At 43.4% G+C, this 15,786-nt stretch overlaps 1 protein-coding gene across 1 annotated transcript; it reads left to right on the top strand.

Moving 5' to 3' along the window:
• Window positions 1-4,169: 4,169 nt before the first annotated feature.
• On the top strand, window positions 4,170-15,030 carry LOC104293697 (solute carrier family 2, facilitated glucose transporter member 11-like). The gene is made up of 12 exons (XM_009893218.1): window positions 4,170-4,190; window positions 6,807-6,905; window positions 7,469-7,629; window positions 9,157-9,281; window positions 9,999-10,128; window positions 10,319-10,467; window positions 11,681-11,868; window positions 12,172-12,282; window positions 12,777-12,878; window positions 13,009-13,084; window positions 14,053-14,180; window positions 14,830-15,030. Exons 1-12 carry the CDS (start codon window positions 4,170-4,172, stop codon window positions 15,028-15,030), a joined length of 1,491 nt encoding a protein of 496 aa, XP_009891520.1.
• The last annotated feature ends 756 nt before the right edge of the window (window positions 15,031-15,786 follow it).

The following is a 15,786-nucleotide window of genomic DNA, read 5'->3' as shown; positions in this document are numbered from 1 at the left end:
GGTTAGGTCCCCGCGGTGGTGCTGGAAACATGCTGGGTTTATGTGAAGGCTTCCAAAGCCAGGCCTTTGAGATCCTGCAGTGCGGTGGTTATACCCTGGTGACAGACACCAAAACTGGAGATTTCTCATCTACACCAACTGCGAGTCTGAAATTCTGAGAACTCATCCTAAGGACTGAACATTGGGAAAGACATATTTTGAAGATGCAGCAGGAAGACAGTTAGAAACACGACCGATGTGAACACCTGTCAGCACCAAAGCATAACTCATATAGATGCTACATAGAAGAAAAAAATCTATCTGTCCACTCCTCATCAAGGCGGCTGTTACTAGAAAAGACAGAGCACAACCTCCAGGAACTTCCACTTCCAGCTAGCCAGCTGCACACACAAATCCAGCCACAGCAACAGCCAATTTATGCCGCTTCTGGAACAGAGAGGCTTGTCAACAGCCTGTGCTACAGTCCAACAGCACCTCCCGGCCTACCCGCAGGACTTCGCTCATCTCTTGGAGCCGTCATAAGCTCACCTGCTATTTCCCTTCTCTGACACAAGACTGCCATAGGCAGTTGCTTCTCTTCATTGCACAGCTTCACTCATCTCTTGGAGCCGTCATAAGCTCACCTGCTATTTCCCTTCTCTGACACAAGACTGCCATAGGCAGTTGCTTCTCTTCATTGCACAGCTTGCAAGGTCTCTGGTTTAACCCCCACATAAAAGCACTAGGAATGGATTTTGAAGGGAGAAGGTAACTGCAGAGTTCAGGGAAGGTGTTGTAGTTTAAACCCATCTGGCAACTACGACCATGCAGCCATTCACTCACTTCCCCCTGCATCCCTCCCCAGTAGCATATGCAGAGGAGGGAGAAAAAGGAAACAAAAAAAAACCCCTCATGGGTTGAGATAAAGACAGTTTAATAGAACAGTAATGGAAGAGAGACTAATAATACTAATAGTAAAAGAATATACAAAAATTTTGATGCAATACAATTGCTCACCACCCAACGATCAATTGCACAGCCCGTCCATCCAGAGCAGTGATTGTGGATCCCTGCCTCCAGGACAGCCCCCATTTATATACTGAGCATGATGTCTATGGTATGGAATACTCCTGTGGCCAGCTTGTCCTGTCTATGCTCCCTCTCAGCTTCTATGGGAAGCTGAAAAAGTTCTTGACTTAATATAAGCATTACTTAGCAATAACTAAACCAATATGTGTTATCAATATTATTCTCATACTAAATCTGAAATACAGCAGCTACTAGGAAGAAAATTAGCTCTATCCCAGGTGAAACCAGATCAGAAGGTAGAGGTGAAATGAGCAGATGCTCGAGGAAAGCCATCGGGATGCCCAGCAGAAGATGCAAACACCTGCCCTTGTGCATTGGTGTCCAGTGCCTCTAGGATTTCCTTTGGATTGTGATAAATACTGTCTTAATCTTCTGTTAAATAGAAGAATGTGCACATATTTGCCTTGGAAAAATAAGACAATGGATTGGTCTAAGCAGGCAGTCCTTGACCAGGTCACTGTAGAAAGATATATTTCTGTGTTTGACTGCAACAGAAATGAGACAGATGGATCAGATTCGTGGTATTCATGCCCAGGGAACGGATGGAGACCAGACTGCCTGGGTAAGCTGCATTCCTTCGCCTCTTATCCAACTAGAGACATGTTTTGACATGTTTGCCTCTGTTTAAGGAGCTAGAAATGGAATAATCTCTTAAAGGCTCCTATGACACATCTTAGTGACTAGAACAACCAGGTACACTGGTAGCCGCAAGGCTGAAACTCCTGTATGCCATCACCTGAGGGCACAAAGACCTGCACTAGGTGGTTCCTACTTATAAGATGCTAGGAAAAAGGAGAAAGCTCTTGCCTAGTACAGAATATGTGTTTTTCTTCCTGGAAGAGATCTCCCCAAGCCTGATCTCATTCAGAATAGACAGCCGGAAGAAACTAGAGCTTTCCTTTTTGCATGTATTACTCTTCTTGATACATGCTGCCTAAAATATACTTCAGTCACTGTTAACTTGTACAGTTACATATAGTTAACGTCTATTTCCCCAGTGAACAAGTTATAGTTTAGGAAGCTGTTAGAAGTAGTTCTCTGATCCCTGCCACATGCCAGAGGCAGCCAACTGCTGGCATGTTGGATTGAGAGCCTAATACAGGAAATTTTGTACTTCTCCTGCCACTTAGTGGCTGCAGCTGATGCAGCACCACATCCCTACTTAGCACATTTATAAGAGAATACTTCTGCGATATGGAACAGGTTTATATTTCCATTCAGGTGTGGTAAACCTGAGTAGGGACAAAGGAATTTAAAAAAAGAAGTTTCACTTATTTTGAATACTTTAAAATCTGTCAGGCCCCTCACAAATTGCACTCTGCAGCATGAAAGGATGTTAAAATACCATGATTACTCCTAAAGGCCAGATATTTTGTGAAATAGCAGCTTTGCTATTATTGCTGGCAATGCAATATGCCTCCATCTCCACTGGGCCCCATCTCCAGGTTTCATGAGTATACACCCATTTCTCGCTGCTGGAGAGTGCCTTTCTGTTTTACAGAAGGAAGCAAGCTTGTCATTGCTGTTACTGCTGCCTTGCTGTCTTCTGCAGCTTATATGGAAAAGGGAACCATTTCTGGAACAATAAGCACCGACCACTTGAGCCAAACCCATTACACAAGGCCTGTCAGCTACTCTGTCCTGATTAAATGATGCATAGTTAACAAGGGAAGAATATAAAACTGACATGCTAGTGAAAGATAAGCCAAAAGACAAAGATGAAAAGTCACTGAAGAACCCACTATTGCAGTGGGATGAAACCTTTTCAACTCATTAGAATTTAGATGGAGCCTCTCGAGGGTAGAAGAGGGGCTTCTACTACATAGAGTTATTTAATTTTTAACCAAGATATTAAAAAATAACTGAGTTTCAATTTTGTACTCCCAAGGTGTGACCATAAATCCATTGTACAAAGGCTCCTCCACCATGCCTCTGTGAACAACTATGGTGAAACTCAGTTGATTCCTTAATCAATATTTCCCAAAGCGCAAAACCAGTTACAGTCCTTGGTTTGATCAGCCCCCATTGCCCTCAGAAGGGCTCTTCCCTCCACCTTCTGAGGCTGTAGGGAGAACAAGGCTTAAAGAACTGCAGGATAATACTGTGTGAGAGGGTGTGACAACTCAAAATGAGCTGAGAACATTTTGATCAGATACTCGTTATTCCCCCAAGCAGCCTCCTCTCCTATGCACACCTCAGCACTAGGTTTACCTGCAATGCTACATATTATGTAGATATATTACATATTATGTACCATGCACTTTAATATCATAGAATCATAGAATGGTTTGGGTTGGAAGGGACCTTAAAGATCATCTAGTCCTAACCATAATATATAACGTAATACATATTATGTATTATGCACTTTAAAAGCAAAAAAGTCACATGGTATATGTAAAAGCAAAGCCCTCTGCCTCCTGTGAAATGAAAGCCAGAGATGATTGGTGACAAAACTGAGTGCTGTAAGTGTTGCTGTTTGCTCTGTGCCAGCCTATGAAGCGGGAACTGGGCTGTAGCCTTCTGTGCATCAGTGTACAGTCCCTTGTCAGCAACAGCTGGATTGCCTGTATGTCACCAGGACATAGACAGGAGGACAGCGAACGGGTTGGCATAACAAGGGATTTGAAAGGTTTGGGCTTTGTTCATTTCTGTCACTGACAGGACAAAGGGAAATAGCCTGGTTTGTCTTTCAGATTCTAGATAGGGTTTCAGAACAAATACAGTCAGAATAAAAGCTGCTTTGATCACACTTAATCAGACAAGTGCTACTGGGCAACTGTGCCAGACCCTTTGAGAGGTAATTTATGCCGTAAACCATACTGCCCTTCAAGAGGCTTTAGACAGCTCTGGATCTTGCAGAATCATTTCCCCAAACTGTCAAGTACTTTCAACAAAATTAATTGAACTCTCTTGCTAATGAAAGTGCAGCCCCCTTTTGAGAATGTAAATCAGCTGGCAAAACACCTGCCAAGTCAAGTGTCTTATCCTAATGTAATGGGTGACTAAATACACATTCCTATGCTGGAGATTTAAATAATCCTTTAGAGCACTGCTGAGAGTACCAGAGGCTTTGGCAGACAGAGGAAAACCTACCAAAGAGGATGAACAAGCTGCAGAGACTGGTAAAAAACATCTATTTTACTATTATTGTTGACAGATCAATTTTTTAATTTTAATTTTTATAAGGCTGTGTAAATACTATCAGTTTCTTGTAGAATTATTTGTCTAACTCATCACAGTCCTTGGGATAAAGCTGCCAGACTAATGGCTCTCCTGGCAGCTGCATGCCACCACAGCGGCTGAGACAATAGTGCAGAAACAGGGTGTTAAGGAAAGTTTGGGAATGTCAGCCTGTAAATTCAGCTCATCTCTGAGCACAGAACTGTTTGGTGGCTCCTAAAGGGAGGAGCAAACCATTTTGCCTGAGCCCATGGCCACAAAAGAGCTCTGTGATACAGGACCTGATGGGGAATGTACTCTATAACGAAAGCAGGGAAATGAGCAGGAGGGGTGTTACATCCCTAGGCGTTGTGATTAAAAAACAAGAAACGTGCTATTGTAGGGAGAGGAAAGCTCTCTCACTGGGAGAACTGGAATAGCTGGAAAGAGCAGAGATATGAGGTGCACAATCCTTAGCTCAGGTCTCAGTAACAAGACAGGGAAGTGGTGTAGCCAAGGAAAGTGCAAGCAAGTGAAACGTAGCCACTTCTAACTGGGACAGGACAGAGCTCAGCCTCTTCTTGCTGCAAGGTTGGAACAGTCTGGCTTCATTTCTGTCCTGGGAGAACATCCTGTCTCAGGCTGCTGTGGAAGTTACTTACAAGAAAAGGCTTTGAGGAAAGGAAAAATATAAAATTATTTGAATTTGTGGTTTAAGAGCTACTGGGAGACTCGACACAGCTTTCCTTTTCTTTGGTAGATGGCTCTGTAAGAAGCAAATGAGCAGGTAGAGCTGAAAGAGCTCCCCACCATTGGTTTATCTAAGTTCTTCTCAGGGTCAATGTAGTCATATTCATGTAGGAAAACACAATGTAGCCTGAGGTGCCCTGGACTAACTGGTGAACAGCCAAGCCTGAGCATGGGCTGTTCATGTCACCTGCTGAGCTGTCCCACTGGGAGGAGTTTGCAAGCAGGGTGCTGGCAAAGGCCATCCTGGCCCTGGGCCACCCAGGACGTTGTGCAGGATGTGTCAGGCTAAAGGCCAGGGGCCCCCAGCAAGCTTAGAGTGGTCTTGAGACACGCGACAGTGCTCCCAGTCCAAGGACACTGTCAGGGCACAGCTTGCCAGTCACAGAATCTCACACATGGATAGGGAAACCAAAGGCACAGGCACAAAATAGTTGTGAACTGACAAGGATGGGGGGATGACGGAGAGAGACCAACCAACGGGGTGGGGTGGCTGCAACAAGGAAGGGATGTTCACTGATGGTGAGGTGAACATGGAGACATGGTGCTGCTCACACTCAGCTGTCCTCCTCTACAGAAGCTGTAGGTGAATTTGAAGGCAGAGTCACAGAGGAAAGTGTCCAGGCAATAGTGGCAAGAATGACCTGAGGCTTACAAATATTACAGAGGAGGAAAGATCAACAAAACTGTTTAGACAATTTCTACACACTGTTCCTGGCTTTCCACAGTTAGCCTCAGAGTTGTTCTGATGTATGACACCCACTTATACTATAACATTCGTCCTACTGCAAGGGGAAAAAAGATGCATGGGTTTTGCTCACAAGCCTGCCAGAGAGCTCTCAATTGCTGTACTGTGTCAGCCAGGACAGCTTGTTCTACACCCTCCAGAAAGGCAAGAGACCTCACTTTTATACCAACACCCTGACCTCGTGATGCTGCATGAAACAGCCCCATTCACCTGCCTGTGCTTTTGAAGGCATTGCAGCAGTTTTAGATGGCAATATAAGCAATGGGCAATACTGATGAAGAAATGACCTCAAGGAGACCAGAACATGGCATAGGACACACTGTCTGCTACATATTTCGCCTGTATTATAATACTGAAGATGTAGAAAGCATTCTGGGTGAAGATGAAATTGTAGACTGCTAAATGCAAGAACATGTAAGAACAACTGTGTAATGAGAAAGTTCAGCAGAGAGACATTGTCTGCTCTGTATAACATGTGAAGCAGCATAGGAAAGGCACTCTATTTTAAACTAAAATATGTGTCATACCAGGAAAAGGTAGAAGAAATAGAATGCCAGTGAATCAGAAATGAACTGGATATAAACGGCCATGAGAAAATCCCCCATACGACAATGAAGCTCCGTCCAATAGAGCTTAGCTAGAAATGAGGCAGAAGTCATTAAACTTTGGCAATGCTCTTTGAATAATTCATCATGTGAGTACAGGTTTTTGTAATGAATTGAATTAATTGAAGCTATAACACCAGTTTCTACCAGTATTTACTGGTTTTTCACTGACTTTTTGTAAGCATACATGTTAAATATTAAACCAAAGACATTTGTAGGCCTTTGCCCCAAAGCGGTCCCAAATTCTTTGTGAATAGCAATGAATTATTAATACTATTCTGCAGTGGAGGGAGATAGTTTACAAATCGGAGCGGGGGGTGGGGAGTGTTTCTACCTTTGGCCCCTCCTGTTTTACGACAACATTCATAGCCTATTCTGCTCTTCACTTTACACTACTCAAAGTGTGAACGGACCAAATGTCTGTTGACCCATTGTATTCTGTGCAAGGAAGCCATGCATTTTCTATCTATCTTCTTCAGCTTCAGAGCAAGATCCTGATCCTGACAATATGTGCCGCTGGGATTGGAGGCACTTTCCAATATGGTTACAACATCTCCATCATCAATGCTCCAACTTCAGTAAGTACTGCTAGTCTGAGAGCCTCCTCCACAAACAGACACTTCCCAGGTGTCCTCAGTCTGGCTATAAACAGTGGCTACTGAAAATATGCAGTCTGCTAATACGGAGGGTTAGAACAGAAGGATGTGTTGTTCCCTCTGTATAATTCACATCTGAGGTACAGGACGTTGTTGTCAAAAGCCACTCTTGAGCAGGACCTAGTGTCACAAGAATTTATTCAAAAGCCTTAGTTCAACTGCTTTAGCAAATCTAATTCTAAAATTTTCCAATCTGCATCCTTTGAAATCAACTTTTGCCCTTCAAGTTGGACCCATTAAATACATTTTTAAATTATCCAAGATAGCTACATACAGATATAAACCAAGTACAACTTTTCAACAGCTACAGTTTTACACTCTTAACCCTCTGTTAAAACCACATCTAAGAACTGGAGGCCATTTTCAACCAAAGGTTTGGAGGCATGAACACAGAATAAACAGATATGTTAATAAGGAAGCTTTCACATTTCTCAGTGTCCTTCATCTCTATGTCATGGTTATGCAGCACTGTCCTTCCCTCTCAGTACATCCAGACGTTCATGAATGAAACCTGGCTGGAGCGCACAGGCGTTCCCCTTGAGAGCAACATGATACTGCTGCTGTGGTCTTTCACTGTCTCTGCGTACCCTCTGGGAGGACTCACTGGGGCTGTTGTTGCTGGTCCCATGGCCATCATGTTGGGAAGGTAAGAAGGTGCTGGATTTTAGTTTAAGCTTTGCAGTTTCCATTAGTCCAAGAGGAATTATGAGCCCTAAAGCACAATGCCCACTGTAGTTAAAAAACATGAAAACATGTTTTCTATCACAGCTCAGTCTGCCATTATCATTTTGAGCTGGCAGGGAGAAACTACCAGATATGGCAGTATTTCACGTCTCAAAACCCAACGGGGAGCAGTTCTTTTCCCCATATTACCTTCTTGTCATATTTTGAGTGCTACAAGGATTTCAGCTCAACTCCGTATCACAGTAACCACCTACATAATCACCATCATTTTTGTGCCCGGTTTTCTGCCATCCTTTTTAACAGGAAACCATGATGGAACAGAGCAAGGATTTTTCTTCAAAATTAACGGTGGCAGTTGATAGGAATAACACAGAAAATCCAGAGGGTGTTTGCAAAGAGCAGTTGTTGCATCCCAGGTCCTCACATCTCACAGGTGTATCCACCTTGTTGACTGAAATATTTCAGGAGGCAGTTAGATCTTCACAGTTGCTTTTTTTGCCCTGTGCTTGAATGTCTGAAAAATGCCTGTCTCTCCTCACCCATCTTTCATACACAGCTCTATTCCCAGTTCTCTCCAGAAAAAAACAGTTAGCGTTACTGACATAAACTAATAGGAAGTTAGATTTTGCCTCCCTCTCTCTTCACCCCAAAATTTTCCTTGATGTGCTATCACTTTGGTTTGTTCCTCTTATGTGATGAAGCAGACACCATTATGGTTTGAGGTGGGACTGGAGGACTGTCTCCCATGGCTCACTTGGTTCATGGTTGTGAAGATCTGGAAAGGATATGGCATCCTTATCCAATGAAAAGTTTAGAGATTTCACCTTGTACTGCCTTAGAATAAAATCATATCCCATCATGAATAAGAGAAAAAAAGACTGACTTCTGAAGAGTGGGTAGGGCAATGAGTTGGGACTAGAGAGAATCACTGGCTATTACAGGTCAATAGATATCTCTCTTTTTTTTCCTGGTTTTGGACAGAAATTCCTCCTGGGACACATGCAAACTTTCTGACAAAAGCTTTATAAAGATCGTATTATTACATGAAAAATGCCTGTTTGAACAAATTAGCATTTTCAGACCAAAACACACACGACTTACTGAATACTCCTCTCCATTCAAATGGGAAACTGTGAGTGAGTGCAAGAGCCATGAATCTGGGTGAGGACCTCATGGTGTGTCTAAAGTCAGCACTACAGGGACACCCTGTGGTCATGCTGGCAGTTGGAGATGACCCTCATTGTATCAGCCATGCAGATTACCATCAATGCTGATTCCTGCTTTCATAACAAGACACCAAAACTGCTGATCTGCCATCTGTACACAGACACCTCATGTAGGGATTTGGGTAACCAGGATGTTCTGTGGTGGAGCTGAGCACCCCACCTTGAGCTTCCAGGCATGGCAGGTTGGATCTGCCATGTGAAATGTTTTATCTGATAACTAAATCTGACACACATGTGCTCACAACTGTCTTTTCTCTCTGAAGGAAGATGTCCCTGCTGCTGAACAACATCTTCGTGATCATAGCTGCAGTCTTGTCAGGATTCAGCCGAATGGCAAAATCCTTTGAAATGATTATGCTCAGCAGATTTTTTACTGGCGTGAATGCAGGTATGGCAACATGAGGAAAATAACAGGACAAGCACATCTCAATTAGAAATAGAAGATATTTAAGTAGGAATGATCTAAGACATTAAAGCAATTAATCCTCTACTCTGATCACACACATGTACATGAATGAGGAAGTTGTATATACAGATTTCCTATTTTGCTTCTAAGGACTCTTTTCTAAAGCATGCGCAGGCAGGGGTTTTTGTCTAATATACATGAGAGTATCTGTGTGCACTCTGCACACAGGGAGGGGAGCCCTTGGAGAAACTGAGCTGAAAATCAATCCCTATCTGCTTGTAAGAATGTTATCAGTCACTCACCAGCATAAGCACCAACATTTTATAGAAGTTCATCCAAGGAAATAATGATTGATACCAGTGATTTAAAATATGATCTTCCCCCCAAAATGGGGGACTAGAGGGAAGCATCACTTACAGCTTTGGATTTGGTACTGAAAAGACCACAGGACTGAGGCCCCAGCAGGTTTCAGTTTCATTATCTACTGCTACTTATGAGTATGGAAATGTAAGTTTAGTAGCTTATACAATGAATAAGAGTGAAATTGAAGGTTTAGGTAAATAATAACCACTGGTAGATCAGTCATCACATGGCCTGCAGCAGAAGAGTCCAGCTGGCAACCTCAAGAGGTGGCTGACTGCATTTGTCCTCATCTGCTCTGTCTACAAACTGAGGTCAGCATTCGTCTGCCTTGCCCAGGTGTAAGCATGAACATTCAGCCCATGTATCTGGCGGAAAGTGCCCCGAAGAAGCTCAGAGGAGCTGTGGCCTTGACCTCTGCATCGTTTACAGCCCTGGGGTTGGTGCTGGGGCAGGTTGTTGGACTCAGGTAATGTAGAGCAAGAAGCCCAGTTTATACTTATTAAATCTTTCTTCTCCTTTTTTTTACCTTTTTTTTTTTACCTTTACTACCCCTCTCTTTTCTTTCTTTTCCAGTGCCCACATGCAGCAGAGGTTGCTGGGCTCTTGCCATGTTGTAAAATGTACTCAGCAAATTATGTTTTGGTTTTTTTCTCTAGGGAGCTACTAGGAGGGGAGGAGAGCTGGCCGTTCCTTTTAGCTAGCAATGTGGTGCCTGCCCTGATCCAGCTCACAGCTCTGCCTTGGTTCCCTGAAAGTCCCAGATACCTCTTGATTGACCGTGGAGATAAAGAATCCTGCATCTCTGGTGAGTTTAGGGTGACTGTCCACCTCTCACTGAGCATGTGAGATCTACTGTCTGGGCAGATAAACAGAGAGAAGGTTGATGCATATTCTTAACATCCAGTCCAGTGTGTTCAATCCAAAGCAGACTTCTTTGCAACACAAGTATTACAGAATCACAGAATCACAGAATGGTTAGGGTTGGAAGGGACCTCTGGAGATCATCTAGTCCAACCCCCCTGCCAGAGCAGGGTCACCTACAGCAGGTTGTTCTGTTTGGTGACTCTGCCAGCTTCCTTAGATGAACATAAAAGCTTTAAGCCAAATACTGTGGCTGTGTCACTAGTCCCATGGATAATGATTTTCTAAACCAGAGGACCGTATTTGGTCTGTACAAAATATGTGGTGCCATCAATGTTTGTAATTGCATTAGCTGCTGCACCCTTAAACAGTGGCCAGGCAGTGGTTGGGTATGTATTTGTCTGAATAACCACAGTAATTCTGAATGCAGATGAATGTACGCTTTTTTGCATCCTGCTTTTGTGCACAGGCTTGGGCCCTGACCTTTTGAGAATGGTGCCACAACTTTTACATGTAGGAACTGTCATATCAAGTTCCAAATATGATCACTTTCTCCTTCCAAACCAAAGAACATTCTATAATCTTAAATATTTTTGATCTATTGAGGTAATTGAAAGACATCTTCCTACAAAAGACTTTTTTGCTAGAATGGTAGGGTCAAAAAGTGGGACTGTGTTCACAACGGTGAATATGTTTTGTAACTACGAAGTGAAACAAATTCTGGTTGAAGAGCTCATGACCAAATCTGAAGCCAATTCATATTAAGGGATTTGCTTAGATTTGTAGCATACAAATCCCCGTATACAGAGCGTCTGGAATTAGTTTCTGGGAAATGTGTACTGTGTACCCAGAACATCTTAATTGCCTGCATTTCCCAGGGAAGTCACTTGAGATCTGAGTCAGAAGTATGGCTGCTGAAATGGCACAGGTTGGAAATATTCTCTTGCCAAACAATGGTGAGGGATTTGCACTCCCTTTCCCGCAAATCCTTCAAGTGGCTGCACCACAACTGGCCATCTCTGTGAAGGTAACACCATGATCACAGAGTCTGTCCTACAGCTTTCTGCAGCCATCACTTGCTGCTCGATCCTTTACCCTGCAGAGCAGGCAAACTGAAGGTAAAGTTCAGGGGATAAGAAGTTCCCTTGTCCTTGCAGCACTGCAGAAGCTCAGAGGCAACAGTGACCTTAGTGCAGAGCTGGAAGAGATGCTGGCTGAACAAGCTGCCGTTAAAGGTCAGAGAGCGAAGAACCCTTGGGAGCTCTTCAAAAATCCAGCTTTGAGGTGGCAGCTGATGAGTATCATTGTGCTGAGCAGTGCCATGCAGCTCTGCGGGAATGATTCGGTAAGCAGCCTGGCAGCCACAGCAATCAGCGGCAGCGCTGTGCCACAAGACACAGGTGCAAGATCTCGGGTTTAACATTTCTGCTGCAGGAGAAGAGGTCTGCTCTGCCTGTGGAGATCTTCAAACCTCAGATGCTTGGTTCCCAAATTACACCTATGCATTATGGCAAGATTTAGCGGGATGCTGTCAAAATTGGCTGTATGACAGCACATCAGTCGTTCTCTGTGTGGTCCTTCAGGAAAAACAATGGGATGTATTTTCACATGTTTTCCCTTACTGCTTTCTCCTCTCTTCTCTCCCCAGATGTATTTTTATGCAGCTTATGTGTTCCAAGAGGCTGGAATTCCTCAGGACAAAATCCCGTATGTTGTAATTGGCACGGGGAGCTGTGAACTGATCACGTCTGTCACCTGTGTGAGGCTCTTAATGAACTCTGCTAACATGCAGACTGTAGACAGTGAGGAGGCTGTTAATTACAAATTTGGGATTTACATTGCCTTTTGTGCCAAGCAACCCCTTTATGCCCAGCAGCCAGGCTATCTCTTAGCACTCATGTCCAGCATGGTTAATGCAGAAGTATTTCGCAGACACTGCATCGTCATCACTGTCTGAAAACTAAAAAGTGTAACTCTTGCTTTGTGTCAGTATGGGTAGTGGCAAGGTTTAGGCTGCAGCTGCGACATTCTCATCTCCCCTGAGCATGCTTCTTGCCTCACTTCTGCCAGCAGACCCTTTCCTTTGAATTACTTTCTTTTTTTTTTTTTTTTTTTGCTGAGAAGTGGACAGCATCCTTAAAGTAGCTGTCAAGTGAGTTAGGCACAGAGTATTGAAATGGGAAGAGGGAGCAGGTGGGAAGTATAAACACAAGTTAAAGATCTTGCTTTATTTCACTGTGTTACCTTGTGCAGAACATGATTATAGACTATGCTGGTCGGAGGCCACTGCTCCTGGGGGGATATATCTTCATGGCAGGATGGGCCATTGTCTTCATGGTCGCTCTGAGCCAGCAGGTAACAAGTTTTATTTGATTATTTAAGCAGAATGGAGTTGGGCTTTGCCTTTTATATGACTGGGTTGTTTAGTGGTGGCAAATAAGTGTAAGTGCCCTCACTGTTTTTCCATTGCTCTTTGCGACTGTAGACTCAGATTAGCTGGATGCCTTATCTCAGCATGGCCTGCATTTTCGCCTATATCCTGAGCTTTGGAATCGGACCAGGTCAGTTCCGTGAGTGTTTTCACTGAAAATTTTGGGTGCTGCAGGGGCTTGGAGATATGTGCAAGCATCTTATGGAAACTCTCAGACCCTCTTTAGCCACAGCACACTCAAAGCAATGAGGCGATTTCTGCCAGCAATTTCCAGCTGTTTCACGGGGGCTTGCACGCCCCTGGTAAGTCTGTGTTGTGCAGGGACAGCCTGTGCCATTCTCTGTGTCGCTTCTCCTTACAACCACCTTGTGATAGCACTTGAGGTGATTCTTGTCTTAAATGGACAACAAGGTTTTCATTTGCTGCCCAATCCAGTAGGGCTGTACACCAGCATTTCTAATGCTTCACTTTAATACTACAGATTGATGGATACATCATCTGATTATTTACTTGCAGATACCTGGAAGCACAATTTTCACATCTACTTGTTAGCTTACTAACATGCATTTTCTTGGCAGAACGCATTAGTTTCTGTGGTTGCGGGGGCAGTACACAGGCTGTGTGTGTGCAGATATTGGTTGGTGTGTGAGTAGATCTGAGGCTCTGTTTGCTTACATGAGTTTGAAGGAAGGCAGGGAAGAAGAGAACCAAGCTGCCAGTGTCACATGCCACATGAGTTGGCAGTAATTTCTTGTCCCAGTCCCTACAGTGTCATAGGGTTGAATTAATAATAAGCCATTCTCACAGTCAGATCCTAGTAAGAGTAATGTGGATTACCAAACCTTTCCCAGCAGTTCATTCTAAGATGAGAGACTTTGAATAATTAGCCAGTCCTTAATATTTAACATAAAACTTCCCCAGTGCAGTTAATCTCTATTACCACTTGTTCTGGCATTATTGTCTAGTGAGAATAATTTACTGAATAATAATTTACTGTTCTCATATACTTCATGTTGGTTTTGCTTGCTAGTATGTGTTCTCTTGTTTTTAATATAGTATCAACAGTATTATTAACTTTCTTACAATTTCTTTTTGCAGCTGGTGTAACAGGAGTTCTGCCCACAGAGGTTTTTGATCAAATGTCCCGGCCAGCTGCTTACATGATCTGTGGCTCTCTGCTCTGGTTCAACCTATTTCTGGTCGGAACAGCCTTTCCATTCATTGTGGTGGGTTCCCAAGGCAAAGCAATCACACGCACCTCTTCAGTGCAAGAAAGAGGCTCTGATAGTGACCATGAAAAGAGGCAGGGCCTGGAATATTGCAAGCTGCAGACAGACAGCAAGATAGCCCTGACGTGGAAAGTATCATTATGAGGAAAGTGACCAGAACTCCTCTAAACCAAACTTTCTCCGTGTTCCCTATGGCAATTTCCAATGTGAGGCCGGAAGCAGATTAATTTGGGGCATGGATGATCGATATTCATCCTCTGTCCTCAGCTGAGAACAGGTGGGACTAGAGATGTGATGCAATTCCCCTTGGCCAGACTCTAGCACCATTCCCTAAGGTGATTCCTGAAGCAAAAAGGAGCAGAACTCCACAATATCCAATCCTGTCTTATTTCCTGCTGTGGGTCCCTATTCTATAGAATTATATAGAGTGAGAAGGACACAAAAGGACATTTTGAGATACTCTTCTTGTTATGTCAAATCTCCCAAACTATGCCGGGGAGCTGTTGCATCCAGGCATGTGCAGCCCTCACCAGGGCTCACAGAAATACTCCCTGGGTGAAGTTAGTCCATGCAGGAACAGGGATTAGTGGCCTGTTTGTCATCATACAGAATGTCACCAATGCTGTCTTGTTTTTTTCCTCCTCAGAAAAGTCTAGCACATTTCTGCTACATCCCATTCCTTGTGGTCTGCATCTGCACTGCTCTCTACGTTGGGTTTTTCCTTCCTGAGACAAAGGGAAAGTCCTTCCTGGAAATCTCAGAGGAGTTCAAGAAACGGAACTTCAAAGCTCAGACCCATGCAGTTTTTTATAAAGGCCCCGAAGAGATCAAATCCACCGTGTTGTAGCAAAAGAAAGGAGTATGGTATCTGGGGAAAATTCAGCAGTGGCTATATTCTCCTGCAGGCACACTGAGAGAGAGGTAGGGTTAGGGACAATATATTACTCTTATGTTCTTAGATGTGCCTTGAAAAGATATACTTGAACTGAGAAATGCCAACAAAAGTCTAATAATCTGTTTTCAGTTTTTAGTGTGAAGCAGTAACACATACGTATCTTAGAATCCATATTAGAGAGTGACTGAATGATGCCTTATTCTCTTATCATCAAACAACACCATGCAATGCTTTAGCAAATTTCTTCTGAATTTCTTCTATATTTCTCCTCCATCCAAACAGTAACTTCCATCTCAGAAGCCTTTCTTTCTTTGCCTCTGAATTTGGTCTCTCTGACACAGAAATTAATACGATTAAGTTCTGTTTTCAGACACCAGATGAAATTCTCAGTACCTTGTCTTGGTGCTCCCGTTGTTTCTGTTATTAAGTGATTTCAAATAGACCCCTACTTGTTGAGCAATAGTGAGCAGTTAATTATTTTCAGCTATAAAAACATGTGACAGATGGATTAGGAAGAAAGCTTCTAGTACTTGCTAAGTGGCTTATTATACAACTGTCTTTTGGGCATTGTTTTGCAAACTATTTATTCTGGACTGGTTTTCTTCATGGCTCGTTTGTTGTCTTCCAGTCTTATGCTGTAAAGCACAAGTAATTCTCTAGTCCGGTTTGTACTGCTCTCACAGACACTGCTGGTGCATCTTGTAGGGT

This window comes from Charadrius vociferus, unplaced genomic scaffold (assembly GCF_000708025.1).
Source record: "Charadrius vociferus isolate BGI_N301 unplaced genomic scaffold, ASM70802v2 scaffold999, whole genome shotgun sequence".
Taxonomy (NCBI): domain Eukaryota; kingdom Metazoa; phylum Chordata; class Aves; order Charadriiformes; family Charadriidae; genus Charadrius; species Charadrius vociferus.
This window is presented reverse-complemented; position numbering and strand designations above follow the sequence as displayed.

Bases quoted from the DNA above. Each gene is read 5' to 3' on its own strand.
- LOC104293697 (XM_009893218.1), top strand. From the start codon at position 4,170: ATGAACAAGCTGCAGAGACTG. The intron at 7,630-9,156 runs GTAAGAAGGTGC...TTCTCTCTGAAG, and splicing joins ATGGCCATCATGTTGGGAAG to GAAGATGTCCCTGCTGCTGA. The intron at 14,181-14,829 runs GTGGGTTCCCAA...TTTCCTCCTCAG, and splicing joins CAGCCTTTCCATTCATTGTG to AAAAGTCTAGCACATTTCTG.